Here is a 25580-nt window from a genome sequence, read left to right as displayed (position 1 = left end):
AGTTACCGCCTGTTCGCGCGTGGTCCCGCTTCTTTCTGGGAGCTCTAAAGGAACACAAAAAGATCGAAACCCGCGCTTATCAGGTGGGATGTGCCGGTGGACCAATCATCAGCTGGAGGCCCATCTAATACCGCGCGGGCTGGGGAAATAGCCGCGCGTCGGAGCTCCGAATCCCACTTGGGCGCCGTAAACTCGAGTCGAGAGGTGGGCGGAACGGCATAGTATTGTAGTGCTGAGATGGCGTCACCCAATTATTAGGCGTAGATGACAATTGCGGGATTCGAGCTTATCCGATCTAAGTTTTGGGTTGTAAAGAGTAAGCATACTATAGAAGTCCAGAACAGCCTTCATCATCTGCTGATTAGACGGAGTGTTCGGTCAAAGAGTACTTGTAAGCACACATAGGGGGCTATGAAGATGAAGAACGGTATCCAAACATTATGTGGCGGAGCATCATTGCTACACTCGTCTACTGGAACACAGCCACCTTGTCCCGTCCAGCACCGACGGCCTTGATCCGCGATCCAATTTCCAGAGGACTTCCCTCGCTGACAATGAAATGCCCCTTTGCCTGCGCCTCTGGCAGCTTGCCTCCCAAGATCTTGTGCACGTTGACGCTGACGAGATCCAGCGCCGTTTTCTCACTCAGTCGTCCGTTGCCGTTGTGGTAGGCCGTCCCGGCTTCAAGGCCCAGGTCGCGCACATACCAGTCTTCGGGCAAGCCAATTGCCACTGTGACGCCGGCGTCGAGCAGGTAGTCAATGGTCGTGCCATTAGACAATGGTGCACCAGGGAGTGAGCGGCGCTGGTCCCAGCTGTTTGGATGTGCCTGGAGTGGAAGCAGGATGACTCCCACCTTTGCCGCCGCAAGCTCTGCCGCAACCAGATGAGATTCGGAACCGCCAAGGATGGCCAGCTTGATCTTGGAGCTTGTAGTCTCTTCGACTTCGGCCTTGATTCTCAATGCAGTGGCGATACCATCGGCGTTGTCAATGGTCAGGGCCAAGACATTCTCTCCGGCAATCACCTTCTGCAAGTAAGCCACCTCGGAGTAGGGGTCCTCGGCTGGCTTGTCCTGAGAAGCAGCCGCCAGAAGCTTACGCCGCAGCAGGCCAAACAGTTCGGAATAGCTGCCAACGTTGCGAGCGCTGAGGTCGAGAGTGTAGTGCACGGCCACATCAGAGTCAAACACGGCACCCTTTTCAGCGACCGTCTTGGCTGCGGTAAGGAAGCCAACGCTGACACCGTGGTGAGATTTGCCGCTCAAGTACTTTGGTGCAGAAATGGCCTTGGTAACGCCGTATTTGGCCGCAACATTGAGCTTCTTGCTGTCCAACCGGAGCCCGTCGACAGCACGAGAGAAAGCGACTGGGTTGGGTCCGTTGTCCGTAACGTCTTCTCCATCAATGTCGTTCAATCCAATGGTGCCACCCACGCCGGTGAAGGAGTTGGTAAGATAGCCGTTGCTCAGTTGAACATGAACCTTGGCAGCTTTGGCAGCCGCCTCGTATTCAGAGCTGCATGGGCCGATGCAGGCAATCTTGCCCTGGGAGACAAATACATCGAGAGGCTCGCCGTTGGACTCGAAAGCTTGGGCGTCCGCCAAAAGAACCTTGATGATGCCATGGAAGACGACGTCTTGAATCTCAGTAGGCTCTTCGATGATATTGGCCAGCTCCTCGTCGGGCACAATGGGGCTCGTCGTAGGCTTCTGGAGCTCCACAGGATTCTCGAACTGGGCAGTGCCGTCAATCCACACCTGGACGGGCGCAGCTCCAACGCTCAGAGGGTCGCTGTCCCAAACTACGATATCGGCATCAAAGCCAGGCTTCACTTTTCCCAGTCGGTTTCCAAATCCGAGCAGCTCAGCAGGCAGGCTAGTGACGGCAGAGAGAGCGGCGTGATACGGCAGGCCGTAATGGTACCCCTTGGCAGCCTCAAAGAGGACGTGCTGAGCATTAAGAACGGGGTTGTCGCTGACATACACAGTCGTGAGGTTGGCGTCGTAAAGGTACTTGCCGGCGTGCTCAGACGCGATATAAGCCTCGGTCTTGTAGTACATGTTGTCCGCGAACAGGGCAGACGCTGGTGGTCGGCCTCCGTAAGTTCGTTTCAAGATCTGCGAGTAACACGTTAGTTTCGTCCTATCCAGCTTGGTCACTACTCGAAACGGTATACCTCAGTAGCAAGATAAGTTTGGTGAGCATGGTGGAAAGCTCGAATAGGAAACTTGAACTCGTTTGTGTGATCCACCATGGCCTCGAGATCCGTAATAGTGTAGCAGTGAGTGTTGATGTGAACCTGGCCACGAAGAGCCGCGGCAAGGGACTCCCAGAAAATCTCCTGTGGCAAGTACTCTTCCATGTTCTCCACGCCAATGGCATCTGCCTTGTCGCACCAGTCGTCCTGGCGCTGGATCAAGGCTCGGGCTTGCTCAAAGGCATGTCTGAAGTTGAAGCTCTCGCCCATACGGCTAAATGGCCGCTTGTCGACGCCTCCGTGCACCCTCTTCGGGTTCTCGCCGCATGCCATCTTCATGAACCGCCAATTGCGGTCAGGGTCGGCCAGCAAGTCCTGTGCGCTGATCTCCTTGCGGCCGTTTTTGGGACCAACAGCATGCTTGATGGTGAAAGCTTCACCGCCCATGCTGTTGCCAGAGCCGGGAAGGATGAGGGAGGTGGTGACACCGCCGGACTTGATGACTTCAATCTGAGGATCAAACGGGTTGATGGCATCAATGGACCGTGCCCACGGCGTGATGTCGTCGGAGACCTCATTGGTATCGGCGTAGCCCCTGAGGAACGGCAGGGAGTCGACGCCGGCATGGCTGTGCATGTCAATGATGCCCGTTGTCAGCTGGCGTCCCGCGGCATCGAAGACCTTGGTGTCCTTGGGAAGCGATTGAGACGAGATGTGGTTTTCGACCCGTTTGATCAGGCCATGCTCGAGCAACACGTCGCCCTGGATCCATTCCCAGCCCTTGCCGGCTCTGGCGTCCGCCTCGCTCGTGCCCTCGACAGGCTCGCCGATCCAGATGGTCGCGTTCTTGATGAGCGTTGGCTGGCTGCCGGGGATCCATCTGGCGTTCTTGTCTCGTCCCAGCCCGATGGGATCCTGTGGCTTGTGCCTGAGCTTCTGGCAGGTCTGCAGGTCGGCGTTGAGCTTGTCCAGCGACAGCAGCGGCGCTTTGGCATCGTCTCGCCAGATCTGCGTCCATTGGCCAGCCACCAGCAAGGTCAGACAAGCGGCTCCGAAGAGCTTCAAGACGCGGGACCGGCGAAATGCGGCGCGCCGACCGCGGATATGCGCAGTTCCAGAAGCTGGCGCCGGCAGCCCTGACGCACTGTAAGGAGGAAGACCGGCTTTTTCGTCCATGGTGCTTCCCAGTCCCCGCATCGCGATGAAGGAGGAGGGGGGGGGGNGGTCGTTGAAAGGACGAAGAAAGGCGAGGTAGAGAGGGAGAGGGAGGGGAGAGGAGAGGACGAAGGGGAGAGAGAGGGGTTGATAACGCCTCGACGACTGTCTGCCACCTACATGGACATGGGCGAATGGAGCATCTCAGCGATAGGGAGTCGATTGCGGTTGTGCAAGGTCGAGAGATCCAATAGATATCAAATGGACGAGCTCGAGCTCCGAGATAGGATAGCACGGCTCAACCCCAAGCGGGTTCCTCTGGCTGCCGTACCCCGGGCGATGCCGCACTTTTGCAGCGGCCGGAGCCTATCAGCGGCGCCGCCGCAGCACCACCAGAGCGCCAAAAGTTCCCGTCTGCAGGGGCGTTGCGGGGTAGCAGCCGCTAAAGCCCAGCGCTAGTGCCCTGTATCGCCCCTGTATCACCGCGCCGGTGGGCCTGTGGGCGATGCCATCATTTGCGTCCATCATGGCACACACGCATCCAATCTGTCCCGCATCAGTGACTGAACCAGTTGTACAGGTATAGTAACACAAGGTGTCGCGATTTGATGAGAATTCTCACGTAGCACCCGCCATCAACTTGTCTTCACGCAGCACAAGACTGGGTAACGTAAAAGGGCTCATTTTGGCAAGGCTTGATGATCAATATACGGGATCTCGAGATAAGGTGAGTGTACGAGCTGACACGCGTCAGATGCACACACTATATCTGGGATATCTGGGACAGGTATCTGATATGAGGATATGAGAGTTGGCTGCAGTTGATGTGGTATTATTGATCACTGATATCGTTTGGTAACTGCATGAATGTGCTGGACAATTGTTACTCCATGTTCATATTGCCTTACAAGAGTACACAACATGCAATATTTTTGGATGAGTGAGCGCACAGTTCTCAACAGCTGTTTGTTGTATCACTCATATTGGTGATAAAACAGTCTCATGCCACTTCAAGCATCCTGCGCTAATCGACGATCAATCGTTCCATGTATGAGGACAATCTCAGATCTCATCTCATGACATACAGATCTAGTGCGTATAATCCATCTTGCAGCGCACTACTTACAAGGAATTGCTTCCGACATTCACGCATGTTTGAAGGTGGTTCATCCAGATTGCTACTTCTGAGAGCCACCGTCCCTGTAGGTTCTCAAAGCGAGATAAAACACCGAAACCACATCAATTTGCCAGAAGTGTCTTGGCCCGCGGATCCCTCAGGCAACAGGACACGACTCTATATATTCCAAGCAAACAAGTTCAATTCGCACGGCCGCTGTGTGTATGTCAGCTCTTCAGTGAGTCTACTCTTACGAACAAAAAGAGTCGCACATCTCGCTCCAGGTAACTCCATATTTTAGGTCACCTCGTCTTACACGGACAAACACCGCGGATGACCATCACGAATCATGTTCACTTGTATCGTAACTGTACGGAGCACGTACGTGCTTCAATGTTCTCCGCTTACCTTATAACAACTGCCGACCTCCATGCAAGCCGTTTATCTCATTGTTGTATCTGGGATCTGACTTTAACCATACAAATGACTTGAGAGTGAGATTTTGGAACGGCCGGTCACTGTAAGAACTACGGCTTTAAAGTGGCCAGAAAGCACCGCTTCTCCGACCGTTATCCAACGGAATGTAGCTTATAAAGACGGCGTGCAACGAGTCTTTGAGAGTTGAGATTCAATGGAAAGTTGGCGTCTATAGAACACCACCTGAAAGCTATCGAGCACCTTTGTACTCCAGTCTCAACTCATTCAGAATGGCCACAGATACCCTTGTTGCGGAACTCGTATACACGAGCCTCAGCGTCCCTCCCGAACAATACAAAGATGTATACCGCACCACCTTGGAGACCATTCTCCTTGCTCAACCGGGTCTGAAATCAGCCATGGGCGGCGTCATCACCACAGGCACAGAGCGAGACACGGCCATCTCGCTGGTTATCTGGAAGAGTGTAGATGCGCACGTTGCCTTCATCTCCGGCCCAGCAGCAGTCCCCTTTTTCGCGGCCTCCAAGCCGTTGATGAGCGGACCGCCTTCCGTCGAGCACTATAGAATCAGTGGCTTGCAGACACAGGCTGTCGAGAGCCGGTACTCTCGTTTGCTCAAGGCTTCCGGTGACGAGGACAAGGAGCAGTTTGCAAAGCTGCGGGAGAAGCATGTGGAGGCTGAAGGAGCTCAGATGGCGGTGATGAGCGATTGTATGGAGGATGCTTCAGTGAGAACATTGATCCTTTTCAGCAATTCTGACAAGTTTCAGGAGACTGTTGATGCCTTGGATGGAAACATGGGCATCAAGTCTATCACCATTGAGTGGTATTCAAGGGGCGTGAAAGACGAGTAAGAGGGTCTCGTGTATAGGGAAATAAGGCAAATCATCTTCATGGCTATATTGCTTGCAGGCAGTTATTGCGGCAAAGTACTTATTCTATAATCTATATTATCAAAGTCACCTCTTGTTTGCCTCTCCATTTGTACATGTTCCAAGGAATGCAGGCGCACTTGCATCATAGTACCCATCACAAGCTGCATCAACACACCTCTCAAGACTCCCAAAATAAAACCCCTTCCCCGTAAGACCCTGCCCATAATGAGCATACTTTGCAGAATTCGTCATAATCGTCCTCGAACCCGTTGGAATAACCGGCTCCCCAATCATGCACCAACAAGTATCAGTAATAACCTCCACCCCAAACCGATGCAGTTCCTCAATGAGCCCTGCTTGATCTGCCAGACCGAATGTGGCTCTTCCACAAGTCACCATGACGGCAACTCCATCACGCTTCGTCCGGCCTCGACAAAGTTCTGCGAGTCTTCTCATTTCGGCGATTGAGAAATGGGGGTTTCCGAGCGAGATGAGATCGACAGGCGAGTTGTCTTCTGCAGTGTTGAAAGTCTTCCATACCGATTCAAGTTGCCTCAAGTCGAGACGCATGGTTTGCACGCGTTCGCTCTCCCCTATCGCGTCCTGCAACGTTGCAGCTTCTGGCGTCACACCCACGACATGGAACATCGGAGCACTCGCCATGGTTGCAAATGCAGCCCCAAAAGCCTTGAGATCATCTTTCGAAGGACGCAGAACATCAAGTCCCACAACGACAGGTATGCGATTCCCCGCTATCCCGCCAATATGATAACCCAGCAGCGGATAGAACGAATCGTCCACATCAGCCTCCCGGAGGCAAGGCACCTCCACACAAAGCGAAGCCAGCCTATTACTCTCGACATGCAACCCCCCTTGAGGCGCACGCCCCGTCAAAGCAATGCAAATGTCCAGAAAATCCGGATACTTCATCGTCTTCGCCCCAAGCACGCTATTAGCATACACCACAGCGTTCGATTCGGCCCACGCCACTTGATCTCCCCTTTTCGGTGCGCTGGAGAGCAAATAAGGGGCGCAAGTATACGTCGGCTGCGCTCCCATATCTGTGTACGCCGCGGCCAGCTTCTCTGCCGCCTCGCCAAAGACGGATGGAACGCCTTGAGCTCGCCAGCGCCGTTGGTCGACGGAGATGGAGTTGAGGGTGGTGGGAACAACGACCTTCCCGCCCCAGTCGCGGAGCGTTTCTGCGAAGCTGAGTGACCCGGGTCCTGTGTAGACACAGCCGTCGATGTGGACTTGAGTGATGTCCATCAGCTTGCGGGCTCCCTCCATGGCGGCCATTCGCAAGATGATGCGCATAGCAGCTTGAGCAGCTTGGCCATGTATTCCGTCCATAAATGCACGGTCTTTGTCCGGCAACTCAATATCGAAGCCAGGAGTTGTGTCTAGAGGCCCTGTAGAAACACTTGCAAAGCTGTGCATCGCATCACCAAGCTGCACAGTCGAAACCGTGCTCCCATTCACAGCCACATAGCGAGCATCCAGCAGGTCCTCAAAGTCCTCCGCCGCCAGGACAACCACGGGGATAGACTTGCGGAATATCTCCTCTGCAACAACCACCCCCAAAGTCAAGATGCTCTCCCTTCTTGAGAATATCAGCGCCTTGGGCCCTTTACCGCTCAGCAACAGCTCCAGCAGAACCCCGCTGCCGGAACAGGAGCCGCGACCACCGGGAATGGCCAATATTGCGTCTTGCAGGAATTTACCGCTTAATGGGTGGTGGCGGTCTATAACTTGGCTTGTCTGCGGATCGACGCCGCCCCAGAAGCTCAGCTCGAGGTTGCTTGCGATGAGGTTTCCGGAGGCGATTCCGTGGACGTATGCGGTCCCATGGTACTGAGTGCTTCTGGGTTGCATTTCCTCTACTGCTGTACGCATACGAATTTTTGTGACTCATGAGCGCTTCCGCAGTAACTCTCTTGGATCGACGAGAAGTTGTTGAGTAGATATGTCGGTCTCTTTGGGCGTCAATCCACTCTGGCAATTACCGTCAAGGCGCGTAAAATGGCTCTCTCAACAGGTGCCTTTCATCGTCCTACCACCAAATCTCCAGCTGAAATGCAAAATATACTCCGTACATGTCAAAGAGCCACCCTTCAACTGGAGATGAGGTGAACCGTGACCTGCATATTACAGCTCCAAGTTCCACGCACTCCCCCCCAAAGAAGTTGGCCGACTTACAACTGAAGCCCCCTCCTTCCAACCGGCCCACTTTGTTTTACATGAGCAGATGGCCTCGGCCAACTTTTTTAGCTTGAGATGCTGGCAGGATGCCACATACGGGATTTCGGCAATGTGGGATAGAGCCTCGCAAGGAATCCATCACCCGGCGACTCGTAATCCATATGCCCGTTACGCATCCCACAAGGCTGAGTGCACGAGTATAAAACAACCTCGATGCCCCCCTCTACCCCATCCCTGCTCCAGCCTGGCCAATTAATGAGGAAATCCTCGTTCTCTAAATCACGATTGTAAAGCCTAAAATGACAATCATCTTAAGAAAAGCAACAGAGCAAGACATCCCCCCCATCGCCCTCCTCGCCAGCAAAGCATTCCATCCCACAACCGACTGGATCACCCGCCAAATCTTCCCCCTCCACCTCCAACCCAAAACGATCCCCGACGGAGACGCCGCTCTCCCATGGCGCCTCTCAAGGAAAACTGCGAGTCTGCGCGGCCCAAACACCGCTTCCATAGTAGCCATTGATACGGCTCTGAATGATCAGGTTGTTGGGTTTGCACTGTGGGATTTGCCGGTTGGAGGAGATGAAGAGACGGAGCCGGAGACGGTTACCCTTGCGGAGGCTGAGATGCCGGCGGATGTTACTGATTGGAAGGCTTATGCGCAGCTTCAGAGTATTTTGAAGGCGGATCATCGAGATACTTTTGGGGAGAGAGAGCTTAAAGATGTCTGGCGTGTGTTTCCCCTTCCAATGCCTTTCCCCAATTCCTCGTTCCATATCCTCTTCGTGAAAATACACACAAAGCAGGATTCACCAAGATTTTGAACTGATGTGCAATAGATCTCGACTTCATCGGCGTCGATCCGGATCACCAACGAAGAGGAATCGGCAAGGCTCTTTTATCCTGGGGCATTGAGCAAGCTGCGAAGGCTGGCAGAGACTGCTACCTCATGGCTACACCACAAGGACGGCCGCTCTACGAGGCTGCTGGATTCGAAATCGTGCGGCCGTTGGATATGTTTGGGGTGATGCATCATTCGATGATACTCCGGGTGAAGAGAATCAATGGAACAAGAGCATGAGAACAATTGATCTTGATGATGGAATGAATGAATGATGGCTGGCGTTTACAAATAGACCCTGGATGAGATAAATATTTCCATGGTATAAAAACGTCCATTATCAATGACCGTCAAGTGATATGCTATATTAAATGTCTGTACTTAAACTGAATCATGAATTCGTAGGCAATAGCCCTTGACATCTTCGCCTCGCCACAGCAATTGCTTCTAAAGGAGATCTAGCATGTAACAAATGCCTACATAAACCCGTGTATCCCATTCTATCTAGGTTCTAAGTCGCGAAGAGAGGAAAATGTGAAAACGCCTCCAAACGAGAGACAAGCGTGACCTTCGTCGTGAGTGGAAAAAAAGATTGCACCAATATGTAGCGCCCTTACTCGGCCTTCTTTGACATCTTGGTACGGAGCTTCATCAGCAGGTACACCAGAGAGTACGAGCTAAACACCATCAGCACAACAATACCAGCGTCACGCCAGCCATAGTAGTACTCCTTCAGGTTCAGAGTCCGAAGATAATCCTCGCCCTTGGTGAAGGAGCAGACTTGACAATTGGCCGTGGCATCGGGGTTGATCAAATTTGCCACAGCACCAGGTCCTGCCGCCAGATAGCTCTCCAAATAATCCCCGCAGGTCGTGCCATTGGGAGGATTAAAGGTAGCAAACTCATGCGAAGAGCACTTAATCTCCTGGCCCCAAAGGTTAAAGACCAGCATGCTACCCATGAGATAGTTGAACGGGTTCAACCAGTAGATCCAGTATCGCCAGAACGCTTGGATCTGCGCATAAGGAACCAACACACCGCAAAAGGACACGAGGGTTCCAAGCACGAGAGGGTTCGCCAATACGGCAAAGACCTCGTTCGGCGCATATGCGGCAATGAACTGGCCCATGCCGGTGTAGAGGAACTCATACATGAGCATGACAAAGAAGGTCGCGCCGGCCCGGTGGGAATCGGCAGGGAAGCCCACGGTGTAGTACCAGCACACAAAGTAGAGAACGGCGCAGATGATGAGGTACGGGATCTCCGAGACAATCAGCGCCGTCACGAAGGCGACCCATGAGTACATCTTGGACTTCTTCTCGCGCGTCTCAAAAATGTCTCGGCGGTGGATGAAGACGGGCTGCAGCTGGGCAAGGACACCGGGCGCAACGAAGATGAAGTTGAAGATGGTGAAGAGCTTCAGCTGCAGATCGCCGACAGAGTCCTTGATCATCCAGAAACTGAAACCGTTGAAGAGGGCAGAAAAGATGTGCAGCGCAAACTTGTTGTTGACATAGTCGGCGTTGCGAAACAGGCTGACGTTCATGCGTTGAGTAACAAGCTTGGTCTGCTCCCATAGAGACGTGGCGAATTCGTGGCCATCGTCTACTGTGCCGGGAGGCTTCGCCGCAGCCTCGCTGATGATTTGGTCAAGCTCCTTGGTCATGTTGGCATACTCGGGAGATGACAGCCAGACCTCGTTCCAGTCCCTGCCCTGAGAAAGCTGTCCAGAGACGACATCAATCATGTGCTCAGCGGGATTGACCTCGACGGGGCATGGAGCATCGTATCGAGCAAAATATTCCTTGACAACCCTTGCTTGGTCACCAATCTCTCCGAAGTAAACAGTCTTGCCGCCCTTGGCGAGCAACAAAAGTGTATCGAACTGGGCAAACAATTGAGCAGAAGGCTGGTGAATCGTAACTAGAACAGCCTGACCAACGGCAGCCAGCTTTCGCAAGAAACGGACAGTGTGGAAGGCCGACTGGCCATCCAAACCAGACGTGGGCTCATCAAGGAAGATCAGAATGCTAGGCTTGGAGACGAGCTCGACACCAATCGTGACACGTTTGCGCTGCTCAACGCTCAAGCCAGCGCCGACTTCACCAATCAATGTGTCAGCAATGTCATGCAGTTCCAGGAGGTCGATGATCGTGTTGACATAAGCCAGCTTCTCTTCACGCGGCGTGTCGCGGCTTTGTCGGAGGAGCGCGGAGAACTCGAGAGCCTCTCGTACGGTAGCAAAAGACTCGTGCACGTCAAGCTGCTCGCAATAGCCCGCAGACCTCTGGAAAGAGACCGGCAGCGGTCGACCGTCAACCAGGATGGAGCCTCGAATGGTGCCTTCAGTCTTTCGCTGGGCGAGCACATCAAGAAGAGTCGTCTTTCCAGCGCCAGAAGATCCCATCAAAGCCGTCAGGTTTCCAGGCTTTACCCATCCCTGGACATTGTCCAAAAGAAGACGATCACCGGATGGTGTCTTGACTGTATAGGACAGATTCTTCCAGGTAAAGACTGAGGAGTTTCGAATGAGATTGCCCTGGACTGCCACGGCAGTGTCGTCGGTAGAGTTGCTGTCAGACTGGTTGCTGACATTGTTGTCATCCTTGTCCGAGACCTGGCCTTCCACGTCGGCCTGGCGCAGAGCAGGGACGAGCTTGGATCGCTCTCGGGGGATAACCAAGCTAGGTCCGCTTTCCGAAGAGCTCTTCCACTTGGTCGTGAAGAAGACCGTGATGGCCACAAACAGAACCCACCACGCCCAGATGATGCCAAAGTTACGCCAAACGTGAGAGTGGCTGTATGAGAGCGATTCGAGATACAGGTCACCATCGACGTAAGTCTGCCCCGGAACTGCACCGCCCACGCCAGCGCAAGCCCGCGAACCGGGATCGGTGAAGCCTGGGCCGTTGGGAACAATGTTGGTGCCAACGCAAGGGATGATCTTGCCGTGGAACTCGTTGGACAGAATGGCATCGAATCCGTACGCCATCGGGTCAATCCAGAAGAGCCAAACGAACCATGGGTGCATGCGAGGCTTTTGGATCATGTATCCATTGTACATGATTGTAGCAGCAATGATCAGACCGGAGACCTTGGACGCGCCATCAAAGGTGCGGAACGCGGCGCCTATAGCTCTGAACATGGCCGTCATACACTGATGATGAAGTTAGCTCGACGGAAGCCCGACAAAAACATACGGAATGGCAAAACTTACGAATGTGGTGGCCACAACGACAACCCAAAAGGTAAAAAAGTGGCCTGCAGTGGCCGTCAAACCAACCATGAAGTACAAAATCACAGAGAAGCCCGAGACCTGCATCAAGATGACGGGAATATCGGCCGCTATCTGGGCAATGCAGAAGGCGGCAGGGTGAAAGAAGGCAAACGACTTGTGCTTGATCAGGACAGGTCGTCCCATGAAGGACTCGGTAACCTCCGACATTGAGAGCAAGGCGTTGAAGAGCAAAGCGAAGAAGCAGGCTCCAGACTTTACGAACAGTCCGGCAGTAGTGTCGGGGGCATTGTAGAAGAGCGAACCAGCGATGAGGGCCTGCACAATGGTTGAAAACTGCTTGATGAAAAAGGTGGCCTTGTCACCCCAGATGATCTGGTACTGTCGCTTGATGCAAGTCTGTACCTGGACGGCAAAGCTGACGGTAAATGGGCTCGAGGCCGGCAGTCCTTTGTACTTTTCCTGAGCCACTCCCTCTTGAAACAATTTGGTCTTGGTCTGGGCTTCTGTTGTGGTCGGATAATCGTATTCGGCTTTTGCCTGTTCAAAGATGGGTGTCTTCTCGTACTCATCGCGAATGGCGGCGGCCGTCCGAGGAAACTTGAACTTCATCTCGTCTCGGACCTTTCTCTCGGTGGGCACGGTAACACCAGTCAGGTAATCAGCCACATTGGCACCGTCGCCACAGATGAAACCCAAGCTCTCCATGAACGGGCGAGCCTCGCGCATGGGGCCGTAGTAGATTTCCTTGCCCTCGTCGAGAACGAGAACCTTGTCGAAGAGGTTGTAGATGCCGTTGCCGGCCTGGTATAAGGTGACTATCGAGGCTAAGCCGAGGACGTCTGTCATGGCTCGAACCGCCTTGGCCCATTCGAGAGCACTAATGGTATCATGTTAGCGAAACAGTCTCCAAGTGCCATGTAGATGTTGGACTCCTTACGTGCTAGCATCCAGACCACGAGTCGAGTTATCCCAACAGAAGACACTGCCTCGAGACGCGAGGCATTCGATGATGGATACTCGCTTTCGCTCTCCACCGGATACGCCCCTGACGAATGCGTTGCCGACCTTGGTGTCTTCCGTGTGCTCAATGCCCATGGACTTGAGCAGAAAGTTGCGTGACTCTTGACGGATCTCTTCTTGGCTCGTGATGCCATTGGGCAACTTGTAAGGGACTTTCAATCTCGTCGCAAAGTCCATGGTTTGCCCCACAGTGAGGGACGGGAAGAAGATTTCTTCCTCTGTGTTCATGATGATCTGGCCCCGGTATCGCTTTGCCTCCTCCGCCTTCATTGATCCGAACGAAACGTCGCCCGTGATTTGGGCATATCCAGTCCGTTTGTTGGCCAGCATGTTGAGCAGCGTTGTGCAACCACTTCCTGGACGGCCGAGGACGAGGAGCATCTCGCCTGGCTTGACACATCCATGGACGTTATCGAGGATCTTTCTCATAGGCGGCTTCTGTCGGGACTCTTTGATCAACTTGGGGATGTTGAACTGAGAAACGACATTTTCGTGGATGGCTGCATCGGCACGGACACCCTGGACTGTAAGATTCTGAAAGGTGACGCCGAGCTCTCGTGAAGGAAAGCCGGAAGCCTGGTCGCGCTCATGGAAGGCGACAACATCTTGCTTCATGGACCATGTATTGTCGATGGATTCCTTGCCTGCATCAGACACGTTGATGTCTGTGAGGGTCTCGTCGTAGGTGGACTTCATGATGATGCCAGGTCCGTGTTAGTGGCAAGAGACCACCAACGAAGGGACTGAAGCAAGATTATGAAGTGAGTCTGGGATTGGAAACGAGGTGAAGCAAAGAAGAAGAACGTGGCTTCGAAGAGAAAGACATCCTTTTAAGAGCTCTGGACTGGGGCGTATTCCGGGGAGCTCTGGATTCAGGCGTGTTATCGTGTCAGAAGAAAATATTGACCCCGGTGGATCTCGGCGCTGACAAGGAGCCCGAGACGGGGTCCGCGCTCTCCTGTAACTGCAGAGTCATGGCCACGATGGAGCTGAAAGGATGGAGTGGTGAGAGCCAACCAATGGAGGCGTAGGATCTGGCTCAGGAATGGGATCCGACGTCAAAAGCGTAGTGAGGCCCTGGACACGCGACCAAGAGACACCGGAAACGGAGCAAGCCATATCAACCAACACCCGTGTTTGCTTCGCATTCGGGTAGGGTCTCCACGAGCTTAAATTCTCCCCCTGACGCCCGTTCCGGCTTCCCGCCCTTCGCTCGTCCTTGAACAAGGGTCGATGTTCCGCTTAGTCATTGGAGGATGGATCACATTCTGACGGGGATTGCCAGGCCTCTCGCGATGCCCCCTCGATAACACGCATGTGCCAGCTAGGATTATAGGCGGCAGTTTGCTGCTTTCCACATGGCTTGTCACGCCGAATTCGTCTCGATCATAGGCCCGAGCTGCTCGCATGGACTCGGAACTCAGGCGTACTCTGTATGTATTGCCCGAGGAGGGAGTACCGTCTTTTTCCTTTTTCAGCTGTAGGCTGAGACGACGACGACACAAGCAACTCTCTTGCTTTGCACGTGCTTCATGCCATGGACGTCTGTCGAAGACAACATGTCGATCTGGTGCTCGTAAGCATCTCCAGCCATGCTCCCGCCTAACGTCGGGCGTTCGCTGTCCTTTGAGACACGTTGTCGAGCGTCAGCATAAAGGGCCTCCAGATAACGAACCCTGATCTTCGTGTTTACTTACTCTGCAGCTCTTGACTAAGCGCATGTTCGCCCTCTCCTTATCCCCATCTCCATCTCCATCCCCGTCCCCAAAGCCTCCGTGACCCTCCACAAAGGCAGCACAGAAAGCGGTATTACCAATCCGCGCCGCTTCGGGCAAATATGCTGCGCCCGTCTCAAAATTCAGCGCAAAATGCCCCTTCCTTGGCTCGGTCCAGCTCACCCTCTGCCTTGCAGGATCCCGACAGCAAGACGCCTCATCGTGCCAGGCTCCGGCATGCTCCGCCCCAGTTTTTGCTTCTGTTTCTTCCATCGTGTCTGACGCCATGCGTCACCTCGGCATTATCTGTCCGGCTAAACCGCGGCTGGTCCACCTCGGCGCCGCTTAGCGCAGGCTCGGACAGGCCCGCCTGAGCGAAACCTCCGCTGAGTCAGCGTTGGTAACCCCGAGCCTCACCATCTTCGGGCTTGTGAGATACAGATAGGCTATTCCGGCTTATCAGATGGATGACGGAGCATGTGTCAACTACTTCCGAGACCCTCCTCCATGTGTCATGATACGGAAGGGTAATCAATCTTTCGTGTATGGACGAAAACGAAGGGCGGTTACTCTCAAAGTTCACCCCGTATCATCAGGATTAGACATCTCTCGAACACCCCAATCCAGAGGCAAGACGCAACAGCTGAGGTTACAGGAACATGGTTGGAGAGCGTCGCGCTTGTGATGCTTGCTATAAGAGAAAGGTAGGGTATTCTGGCGATCATCCCGTTCACTGTCTCCCCTGTTCCTCATACTGCCGAGCATGAACCTCCCTGTGAGATCCGAGAAAGAGAGAGTTGTCCTTATAGCCGTCAACTTGTGTCCCTACTTGTTGTACCTCCTCTCATCCCCTCTAACTGACAAGATCCCCCCTCCAGCCTACTCTTAGCGCCTACCAGCATTTATCCGTCGTATGCATTCAGGACCAGACACTGACAGTGTTGGGGTGGTGTTAGATCCAATGCGATCGATCCGAGTCCGATCAGCAATGCAACTGGTGCCGGCACCACAATCTGGACTGCACACTTAACCGAATTCGGGGCAGGAAGAAGAAGGCCAAGTAAGTCCTTGTAGCATTGTGTCACTCCCCTTTGGTGGTGTGACTTGCGTACATCCGCTGACAAAGACTGCTGTGGCAGAAGCTCAACCGAGAGCATTGTCAAGCGCCTTGAGCGGATAGAGCAGGGCATTGCCAGAGCAAAGGCTATTAAGCAGGGAGCCCGAGCCCCTCCTGTGGCCCCTTCTGTAGCATCTCCCGTTGCTTCTCCCGATGCTCCTAGCATCTATCAGCGGAAGATCACCCTCGGTCGGTGCACTATTTGCAGGGCCAACGGCCACTCTCAGTCGTCCTCCTCCTCTCGGCAACTTGGCGCCACCCCTCTCGGCCAAGTCTGGTTCTCCGGCCAAAAGTTCGCTGCTGTTTGCTCACGGAACGGTATTCCACACTTCACTTCTCTCGGAGAACAATGGATATACTCTCGGACTGGGCTATGGCCGCGGTTTCACAATGAGGACAGCACCTCTCCCCCCAGCGAGACCACTGATCAAGCGTCTTTGTATGCTTCAACCTTCGGGGTCCCCCAAGTGCAGACGCAGCAGCCTCAAAATGTGGCGCTCCCGGATAAAAGCATTACGTTGGCATTGCTTGATGCGTTCACAAAGTCTGATTTCCGCCTCGTCTTCCCTATTATCGATCATGAGCTTTTCGAGGAAACCATACGGTTAGCGTACGACTCGCCTGACGAGAACCAGACAATACATGTTATTGGCAGCAAGGCTTGCGTCCTCGCTTTTCTGACCGTCACCAGCCATCATTTCCGCGACGAGGCAGTTGCCAAGTTGGTTGACACCGATGCTTGCGGTAGGCAGGCACAGCTACTGATATCAGACTTCATTGAAGATGCAAGTCTGACGACTTTGCAAGTAATGGTCATGCTAGTGAGTCTTTCGATAATTGAATGTAATGCTCCTAGTCGTGGTTGGCATCTAATTTCGTGTTCTATAGCTTCTCAACGAGACACTATGCGGCCATTTGCAAGCAGCATGCATGTATCACGCCATAGCATGCCGGACTGTCTGTGTCTTGGGAGGTCACACCCTGGCCAGCGACCCCCCTAAAGATCGCAGACTCACTATTGAGGAGCTAGAGGAGCGGCAGATCCGGATACTCTTCTGGCTTTGCTATCTCTTTGACAAAGACATTGCCCTGAGAAATGGTCAACCCCCTATCATAAGCGACGAGTTTTGTGACCTTACGCTTCCGCAGGAGTATCTGGAAAATCGCTTCTCCAGCGAAGCCCTCTCAGCCACAAACGCTTCCCAAAGGCCATTCCTGCCGAATGATCTGCGACTGAGTCTCCTCAAGTCAAAGGCCGTCAGTGCTCTTTACTCTGCCGGTTCCCTGCGCAAGTCAGATGCCGAACTCCTTCGTACCATCCGTGAGCTGGACGAGGACTTGGAAAACTGGCGCGCCTCGATCCCGCCTGAATACGCCCCCGCCCTATCCGTTAGCAAACACGTCAAGCTGTCTGACACTCTGAATAAGACTACCAGCATGCTTCATATTGAGCTGCATCTGGACTACCACTATCTCTTGAACATTATCCATTGTGCCAGCGGCCGGTGTGTGGTAGACTGGAGCGAGTCCGGCAAGGAGATGATATTTGGCCTACAATCCAGTCTCGACTTATCCGTCGAGGCCAGTCGGTCAACGCTCATCTATCTGAGGGAAACTGCGCCTCGACTGGCTGGTGAAGCGTTCTGGTAAGGCCTACTTTTGTTATCCTCTCCTCGACGGCATGTCTTTCCTAACGTTGGGCGCTAGGGTTTTCATTTTCTATCCCGTATCTGCACTTTTGAGCATCTTCTTCAACATTCTGCGAAACCCTCAGCACGAATACGCAGAGCAAGACGTGGAGCTGCTCGCATCGGCTACGGCACTCATTCGGAGCATGCCCATCCACCGAGTCACGGCCCATGAGCTCGAATATTTACGCAAGATGGACGCTTTCATCGAGGAATTGACTCGGCTTAGCAGGGCAGCAATCGAAAAGACACGGCTGGAGAATAGTGCCATAGGGCAATGATAACCTGTGGCTGTATACGCATATGTTTGGTTTGGAGTTTTGCATCCGTTGAGACACGAACTCCAGTACAAAATTATGGCATAATAGGTCCTGATAAATTGATTCCTTCACGGAAAGGTATATACATGGTATGTCGATTCGATAGTTTTGCTTATGTGACGTTAGATCATTCTTTTACGAGTGTCCAGCAGCCTTTCGTCGTGAACTCGAGAGTCCCAACAGCCGGCGACCTCTTGCCCACTCAGCAGTTCGAGCGGTCGTTTGGGAGTAACCCATACCGGTTCTCCGCCTGAAAAGTCGCCTCTCCAAGAGTTGGACCTGTGCTAACAACGCTCGAACAGCTTGAATAATATTGATGCCTCTCAAAACCAGACAATGAAAGAATCAATTCTGGCTCTACGACTTCGACTGCTCCGGATCACTCAATGTCCCGAGCCCAGACCTTGAGGTTCCCGTTTCTGTGATTGCCCTCATGAACACCAACACCGACGTGCCTGGTGTCCAAATGTCGAGGGGCGAGCTGCTATTAATGGGGTTTGCCTGCGCCATATCCCGACTTTACGGCATTGGTCAGGACAAGTCAGAGAAGGGATCACGTTCATCGATCGAATCAGGGCCGCTTCCTATAAAAAATAGATGCTACCGTGAGTGAAAAGCAAAGTTGGTAGATTAGACAGTACATGTTTAGTGTATGTATGCAGGCTTTCTCAGTGCATATATGCAGTATATCCGACGCCAAAACTGAACCATCGGATTAGTCGTGTAAGAGAATAACAGTACAAGGCGTACAAGATGTGTTTCCCATGTATCCCATGAATAGAATGCCTCCATTGCCCAACCAGAGTATATGCGCAAGAACCAGTGAGTGCATCTCAGTGACGCCGGAAAAGAAAAATCCTAGATCAAGGAGTCGCAACAAACTTTTGCTCTCCGCTATTTGGGTCCACGCTGCCGTACTCTCCCGCAGAAGGCCGATGCTTTCGTCTCTCCAGATACTCCAAGCCAGCAAGAACAGTTGTCGTAAGCTGGATCAAAAAGAGAGGGATCAAGTTGTACTGCCATCCACGCATGACCCGCAGATGGTTCTCGATATCGCTCCTCTGGCCGTCATCCGCAAGGTCCAGCTTCAGCATCGCCGCGAACCAATTCTGGGGCGTCCATGTATCGACGGGATATTTGTGGTTGCCAGTCGTCGAGGCGACGCTCACATCAATCGCCTGCCCCTTGTGCGCATTCGTAACCGAAAAGACATAGCCAAGCGACCCAACAGTAAGCATAAGGCCCAAGACAAGAATAACGAGCCATGTGCCGTAAAGCAAGGATGTGAATCTCGGCCCGAGGATGCTGGGCCGGCCTCTAAGCAAAAGAGCGACGATGCCCCCGAAGCCAATCAGGACGATTGCCGTTCCCGCCGCGCCGTTGCTTGAATGGCCTTGGTCGACGAGGAAGTGCTTTGGTTCGCCGTAGAGGTTGAATGTCGAGCCGTTGAAGTTGACGGCAAAGGTGCCGCTGGCGGTGTTGTGAAGCCATGCCACCATGCTCGTGATGAAAGCCAGCTCCAGGACGGCGTCGACCATCAGCACGCCCAGGGCGATGCATAGAGCGGTAAAAAGTTCCATCTTTTCTACTTCTCTTCGAATGACAGTCTTCGCTTTGCACCGAGGTCGGCTATTGGGCAGTGGGTGAAGAAGAAGCAAAGCCCAACATGGCCAAATGGCAGAACTAGACAACGCAGTCTTATATCTACGACTTAGACCATTGCAAGAACGTCTCCCGTGCCTCGTTTCGATGGCCCAGTGTCGACGTCGGTTACCATGTTAGTGCTGACTGGGTGGAATCTGAGGCGGAGGGGACCCCGACCCAGCCAAACAAACAACACACCGCATGCCCTGCTAGGCTTACAAGCATCGGTAAGGCGCAGACAAACTGTTGACCCAACGTAGAAAAGAGTCAGGTAGCGGCTGAATCCAACGTCCCGAAGGATTGGGTGGACACTCGGAGTCCGCTCAGAGGGGTAGTATTACAAAATCTCCGCAGTTTGCCTTGTCTTGTTGGAGGGCTGATGAACCTGCAACAGCAGAGCCGCATGGAGAGCTTGGCAAGTTGTTGAAGGATCGTTTGCCCGTGAACTGCTAAGTTACAACGTTGCTGCTGGATGTGACAGACATGGGCGACGGACAAAGCCAAGCCTTGCTCAACCCACCCTGGATCCCAGGTGTTGATGCTTGATTCCGTCTGTGGCATGCGATTGACAGACTTTATAACGATGACGCTGTTCACCGACCGCTATTTTTTTTTTAATACAGGTGGCTGTTGACACGAAGGAGCGCCGCTTTGCCTATTTGGTTGCGTACTCCCGTCAACTCGCATAGCTGTTAGCATCCCCCCCGATGTGCAACAACACTCTTTCGTCTTGATAGTCACCAGCTGATCCGGGGGAATCATACCAGGGCTGAAGATTCGAATTCTTTGGGTAGGATCGCTTAGGTCTTTTAATCTCGGGTCGTCCGTTTCTAGGTAAGCACATGTTTGCGCGGGCTGCTCCGCAACTTGAGGCTTAGAATGAAGGACATGGAGCGGCCCGTACAAACAATGGCGCTGCTAGTGGTAAGATATGTGGGTTGTCAGGAGAAGTCCAGCCACTTGGACAGGGGTTCTCCGTAGGGCGACGGCTTATGGTACAGCTTACAAAAAGTGGGAGCCCACTGCTATAAATAAGGTATCATGTGTAACCTGTAGGATCTCAACCTAAATGTCAGCTTGGCCATGCTTGTTTCTCAGAAGAGGCAAATTGAGTCCTTTGGGAGATTGGATTGCTTGTTTAAGCTTCATAGGAGAGCGTAGAACATTACCACTTGTATGCAGACTTGACGGAAAGCGTACTCTATGCAGGCATCTGGCATACACGTACGCTCACTGCATACGATCGGCAGCGAATCTCATGCCCAATTGCGGCCCAATCAATCAATTCGCATTTCAAACTCTGAATCTCATGCTTTGTTCGGTGGGGAAGACTTGACTTGGCCGACTCAGCGAGATGCATGGCTTATTATTCCCATTCCATATCCGCTGAGAACACCCAACTTTGGTCCCAACATCAATCGAGTCGACTTCGAGGCTTTGCTTGACTGTTCACTAGCTTCATTTACTTTCTATCTCGCTGTCCATTACCAGATACACGAATGCAATTAATCAGTGTCATCGACCTCCTCTACCACCATTTCGCTCAATATACCCACGCTCGGTGTAGGGTATTCAGAGAATATATACAGATCTGAACAGGCGGCATTGCCTGGACCGTACTCCGTGCAACTCGCGGACATAATATATGAAGTCAAGGTTCTACATAAGCTTTTGGGGCTCTTACTGACCGTGTTGGCAATACATGGACAAGTATGGCTACAACGTCATGCAAACGGCTAAGCCCCTCAGATGTCAATGTTGCCGTACAAAGTACTCGTAGAACGGCGTTCGGATGACAGCACATCTGGCCCAATCCACTGGCACATATCATAGACTGAAGTGCATTTCGTAGAAGTCCAAATGCAACACGTTCAATGGGAGGAATCATGTTGATCGAGACTACAATCCTTGTGACAGCCCTTTGCTCTCTGTGCTGCCTGTGATACACACACACGGCACTGCAAAGACATGCTTTGAACGCACCAAGCTGATCCCCAGAAATAGCCTACGAGAATACGGGGAATGACCAAGACAGCTTATTGTATGGAGTACTAAGCTCACTCCGTCAGCATGTGGACTTCTTGTCTGTAGACCAGGACTCGAGTCACTTGTATCAAAATCTCGTCGTTTTCTGCTGGACTTTACAAGGCTTTGAGCTTGTGTAGATACATGCATTCTCATGCTCTCTATTAGGAACCATTAAAGACCTTGACTGGCCAAGTCAAGAGCTGGAGTTTACAGAACTCTGTGTAGATACAGGACTCACTCTCACTGAACAACTTGAAGTCTTGACTGCTTGAGTCAAGAAGAGAGCTCTTCAGACAGGCCTGAGTCAAGATCGACAGTCATTGGATCCAATGACGACACGCATAAGTTGGTGTTCTCTGATCGTTCTCTAGCGAGGTAAGCCGTCAAGCCTGTACAGTAAAATTAGAAACTGCTTCTTAGGCGATGTTCGTAACAAGTTACCACATCAGGAAATTGGGCACCAAGCCCCTTGCATAATGGGGTTGATCATCGCGGCTTAGTCGATCAAATTGCCACAGAGTTGTGCACATCTGCGAAGAGCCTTGCCAAGCGGTTTGCAGAAAAACAGGGAAGAGAGTAAGACTAACCATGCCCACACAAATGGGAGGTCTATCACCAAACACCACACCTAGATGGTGCTCGTATTATTTCAATGTGTGTCTATATTCATTATGCGGTCCCTGTTTTCTTTGCAAACCGCTTGCTAGCCTTACCGATTCGTAGGAAAAAGCCCAGAACCAAAATTCATTGCTCATTGACATCGTGTGCTATTCAAACGTTATACATGTACACTAAAAACTTACAAAATGTTCCAGATAAACTAGTCCACCATCTTCACATTCTCAATGTTCCTTATGCTTCCTCCTCTGCCGCCGACTCTCCGCCGATAAGCACTCCTGCAGCATCTCCACGAGCTTCTGCAGTATCCATTCGCTCTCCCCCTGGCTGCCCATCAAAGGATTCCGATGGTCCACCCACGACCATTTCACAGCCTCTGCCTCTGCAGAATCTGCGGTGTCTGAGCTGCCCTCGTGAATCCCCTTGACTTTCGGCTTGGTATGCGTTTGCGGGTTGTGCTCATCCTCGCCGATTAGCTTCAGGTACCACGCCCATTCCTCAAAGCTGTAGTTGTGTGTTTTGGACTCCTTCAAGCGCTTGGCAACGGCTCGAATCTCGGAGATGAGCAAGAAGTGAAAGTCAGCCCCGGTGGGAAGCTTGTGCTCCGCATTGCGAAGCTTGGAGAGCGAACGTCGAACTTTGGCGGTAAAGCTTGATGCGCGTGATACACGGCGCGGATGCTTTGGACGGCCTCTCAGCTCGTCGTCCTCCTCTCTTTCGGACTCTTCCGCCTCGCCTCTCTCTTGTTGGGAGAGATTATCTTCATTCAGCTCTTCCATCACGCTAGCCAATCTTTGAAGATGATCTCTCTTCGAATCCACAACTAGAGGCGATTCAGTTTCGTAGTGTGTATGAAAGAACTTGCCGAGAGTCATTCTGCTGATGAGATGCTTGATACTCGCCACGTAGTCCTCTTCGCCAGGAAGAATGGTGACATTGCCCAGCCGGATGGTGCTGTCGCGAATGATCTTCACCACAGTGTCGCCTGCATGCGAGATGAGCACAGTGATGGTTGGTAGCGCCATGAGAGACCAGAAGACGAAGAAGGATCTTCCGGCATTGGATACGGGGGTAAAGTCGCCATAGCCGATGGTCGTCCATGCAATGAAGCAGAAGTAAAAAGAGTCAAAGTAGGACCAGTCTTGCCACCGTTTTTCTGCGTGCATGAACACCACGGCGCCCACCATCCAGAATACCACCCATACCAAGACAGACATGCCTAGAGCCATCCATTTTCTCTGCGTCGTCGTCATGGCTTGTATTTTCCGCATCAAGGCAAATTCTGCTTTGCGCCGCTCGTATTCACTGGTAATGCTTTTGTCCGTTTGCGCGCGCCGCAGGTCGGCTCCGTCTTCGATGGGCTCGAGAATATCATCATTCCCTCTTCGCGCGATGGTACGAAGAGTCCTCCTCCTCCTCTTTTCCTCCAAACGTGCCAGCAGCCTGCGCTTGCCGCCATCCATCGTCAAATTTATCACAGACCCAATGACCAGACCTAGGCTTATGATCCCGACCATAGCGTATGGAATCATCAACGCTCTCCCGAGGTTTGTCGTTGGAGTGAAGTCGCCAAAGCCAACGGTGAAAAGAGTGACATCTGCCCAGTATACAGTATCCAGGTATCCCCATCCTTCGATTTTGCTGAAGACAACGGCTCCGACGTGAAGATACATAAGGAGGGAGATGGTCTGTAGCATGAGGGTGCGTTGACTCATAGTGAGAATAAAGTCCTTGGGGTAGTGGCCCTTGAGGGCTCCCCAAAAGGTGATACTCATGATGGTTGCGATGATAAAGTAGAGAATGGCTGCCCATATGCCATAGTAGAACGATTGAGACCATATGAGATCATCCCTCGGAAAATCAAGGTCTTCAGTGAGAGGTCCAGCACCAGTACAAATCAGGCAGATCAAGACAATGGCTGAAAAATACCTGATGATGCAGTATTAGCAATGCTGTGTCCTGCTGTTGAAGGAAACATGTGCCTTTACCATCCGACTATCGTAATAGGTTGTGCTATGCCGAAACGAATTCGTCTCGCCATGTTAAAGAGTAGAAAAAGGTTGGATATCAGGGCGACCGCCAGCTGAACAGCGTTAATCGCCGTGAGCCTGCAATTCCAAAGGTCAGAAACGTATTGGTGATATGACTTAATGGGCCGCGGGTGGAGGGGCTCCTCGAACTGTCTGCATAGGTAGGGACATACCATACTGGATCACCGACATAAACCGCCGAGTCGAGATCTTGTGAAACAAGCTTCTGCCTCCATGGCACAACCAAAGCACAGATACTGAACGCCGAGGCCACAGGGCCAAACGTACCAGCGACCATTGGGAAGACAGAGGAGAGGAACCACCATCGTCTGGATAGCCAAGCGTTAGCAGACACGCGCCTAGACCTTGGTCAACACTTTCCACTGAGGTGCTTACGTGGGCTGGAGATGTACTTTGTCGTTGTCTATTTTCGGCCTGCGATGTCTGTAAGTCTCATTGAGTTGAGACTCTGGGTCGATGTTTCCGTGAGCATCTCCATCTCGCCCGTCACGCTCTGGTGGCGACATTTATGCGGCTCTGGTTCGTTGCTGGCGGTGAAGCTGCGCGCTGGCGCTCTCTGCAAAAGAAGGGGCATACATGTACTCGTGCTACCTCGACATCAATAACATATATGTCTTATGCGTTCGTATTTGAGCCAGTTTTGAGTCGATTGAGGCGATCGGAAGTGATGGGCCATTCAGCGCAACTGTTCGAAGGCGATGATTGAATCAGACAGAGCTGGCGCAGTCCAGCCTAGTAGTTCAGTGTGATCCGTGTTATCAGAACAGACGTTGAAGCGAAACAGGAGCTCGCCTCGAGGAGCGGCCAGGCCAGCGCTTTCATATACTTTGTCCTCTTGGCTGCAATTCTCCACGATCATGGGAACAAATGGAACAAATATTTTCGCGATGCGGGATTGATGTGCAGAGATGACGTCGGGTGACGCCTTTAGCGGCAGCTGAGGAGTCGACAGGGTGAGATTGCCTTGGAAGCAGCCAGATCTTGATGTTAGCCTAGCGTGCCGAGGAACCGAACGCCTACTTGAAAGCAGTTCTGACCGGGGGGAGGGGCTGCCTCTTCTTTGAGCTACATAGCAGGTTGAGTGCGGGTATTGAGTGAAGACAGTCACGATTGCTGTTTGTGAGAAGGGGCAGAAACTTCTAGAGTTGGATAAATGAAATCCGTTAAAGGCACTCCGGACCTTAGATAATGACAGAATGGAATACCAAGAAATTAATGGAAGAGTGCTAACACCACGAGAGTGGAAGCTGCGTTGGTGGCACTTTCCCTCTCCGTGCTATCGATATGCGCAAGTCACATGGCACGTCTGAATAC

General features: G+C 52.5%; 9 protein-coding genes across 9 annotated transcripts; 3 read left to right on the top strand and 6 right to left on the bottom strand.

The window, feature by feature from the left end:
• Window positions 1-469: 469 nt before the first annotated feature.
• On the bottom strand, window positions 470-3396 carry CCMA1212_001569 (uncharacterized protein; the record flags this gene model as incomplete). Its single annotated transcript, XM_073698991.1, has 2 exons — window positions 470-2119; window positions 2179-3396. The coding sequence occupies 2 exons, from the start codon at window positions 3394-3396 to the stop codon at window positions 470-472; spliced, it is 2868 nt and encodes a 955-aa protein (XP_073562449.1).
• A 1782-nt stretch (window positions 3397-5178) lies between these two features.
• Window positions 5179-5763, top strand: CCMA1212_001568 (uncharacterized protein; the record flags this gene model as incomplete). Its single annotated transcript, XM_073698990.1, has 1 exon — window positions 5179-5763. The coding sequence occupies one exon, from the start codon at window positions 5179-5181 to the stop codon at window positions 5761-5763; it is 585 nt and encodes a 194-aa protein (XP_073561763.1).
• Window positions 5764-5868: 105 nt separating this feature from the next.
• CCMA1212_001567 (Uncharacterized protein) lies at window positions 5869-7659 on the bottom strand (the record flags this gene model as incomplete). Its single annotated transcript, XM_073698989.1, has 1 exon — window positions 5869-7659. The coding sequence occupies one exon, from the start codon at window positions 7657-7659 to the stop codon at window positions 5869-5871; it is 1791 nt and encodes a 596-aa protein (XP_073562451.1).
• Window positions 7660-8285: 626 nt separating this feature from the next.
• On the top strand, window positions 8286-9067 carry CCMA1212_001566 (uncharacterized protein; the record flags this gene model as incomplete). The annotated part of the gene is made up of 2 exons (XM_073698988.1): window positions 8286-8718; window positions 8826-9067. The coding sequence occupies 2 exons, from the start codon at window positions 8286-8288 to the stop codon at window positions 9065-9067; spliced, it is 675 nt and encodes a 224-aa protein (XP_073561997.1).
• A 373-nt stretch (window positions 9068-9440) lies between these two features.
• CCMA1212_001565 (ABC transporter ATP-binding protein/permease PDR18) lies at window positions 9441-13781 on the bottom strand (the record flags this gene model as incomplete). The annotated part of the gene is made up of 3 exons (XM_073698987.1): window positions 9441-11984; window positions 12045-12942; window positions 13003-13781. The coding sequence occupies 3 exons, from the start codon at window positions 13779-13781 to the stop codon at window positions 9441-9443; spliced, it is 4221 nt and encodes a 1406-aa protein (XP_073562450.1).
• Window positions 13782-14559: 778 nt separating this feature from the next.
• Window positions 14560-15073, bottom strand: CCMA1212_001564 (uncharacterized protein; the record flags this gene model as incomplete). The annotated part of the gene is made up of 2 exons (XM_073698986.1): window positions 14560-14709; window positions 14783-15073. 2 exons carry the CDS (start codon window positions 15071-15073, stop codon window positions 14560-14562), a joined length of 441 nt encoding a protein of 146 aa, XP_073561898.1.
• Window positions 15074-15739: 666 nt separating this feature from the next.
• Window positions 15740-17886, top strand: CCMA1212_001563 (uncharacterized protein; the record flags this gene model as incomplete). The annotated part of the gene is made up of 4 exons (XM_073698985.1): window positions 15740-15860; window positions 15927-16738; window positions 16806-17563; window positions 17625-17886. Coding segments are annotated over 4 exons (1953 nt in total), but the record flags the coding sequence as incomplete, so codon positions are not given.
• A 902-nt stretch (window positions 17887-18788) lies between these two features.
• CCMA1212_001562 (uncharacterized protein) lies at window positions 18789-19505 on the bottom strand (the record flags this gene model as incomplete). Its single annotated transcript, XM_073698984.1, has 1 exon — window positions 18789-19505. The coding sequence occupies one exon, from the start codon at window positions 19503-19505 to the stop codon at window positions 18789-18791; it is 717 nt and encodes a 238-aa protein (XP_073562453.1).
• A 2934-nt stretch (window positions 19506-22439) lies between these two features.
• Window positions 22440-24772, bottom strand: CCMA1212_001561 (Outward-rectifier potassium channel TOK1; the record flags this gene model as incomplete). Its single annotated transcript, XM_073698983.1, has 4 exons — window positions 22440-24144; window positions 24204-24323; window positions 24419-24574; window positions 24642-24772. The coding sequence occupies 4 exons, from the start codon at window positions 24770-24772 to the stop codon at window positions 22440-22442; spliced, it is 2112 nt and encodes a 703-aa protein (XP_073561764.1).
• Window positions 24773-25580: the final 808 nt, after the last annotated feature.

This window comes from Trichoderma ghanense (assembly GCF_004382785.1).
Source record: "Trichoderma ghanense strain CCMA-1212 chromosome Unknown scaffold_1, whole genome shotgun sequence".
Lineage (NCBI taxonomy): Eukaryota > Fungi > Ascomycota > Sordariomycetes > Hypocreales > Hypocreaceae > Trichoderma > Trichoderma ghanense.
The sequence above is the reverse complement of the archived record's forward strand: the minus strand, read 5'-3'. Positions and strand labels throughout refer to the sequence as shown.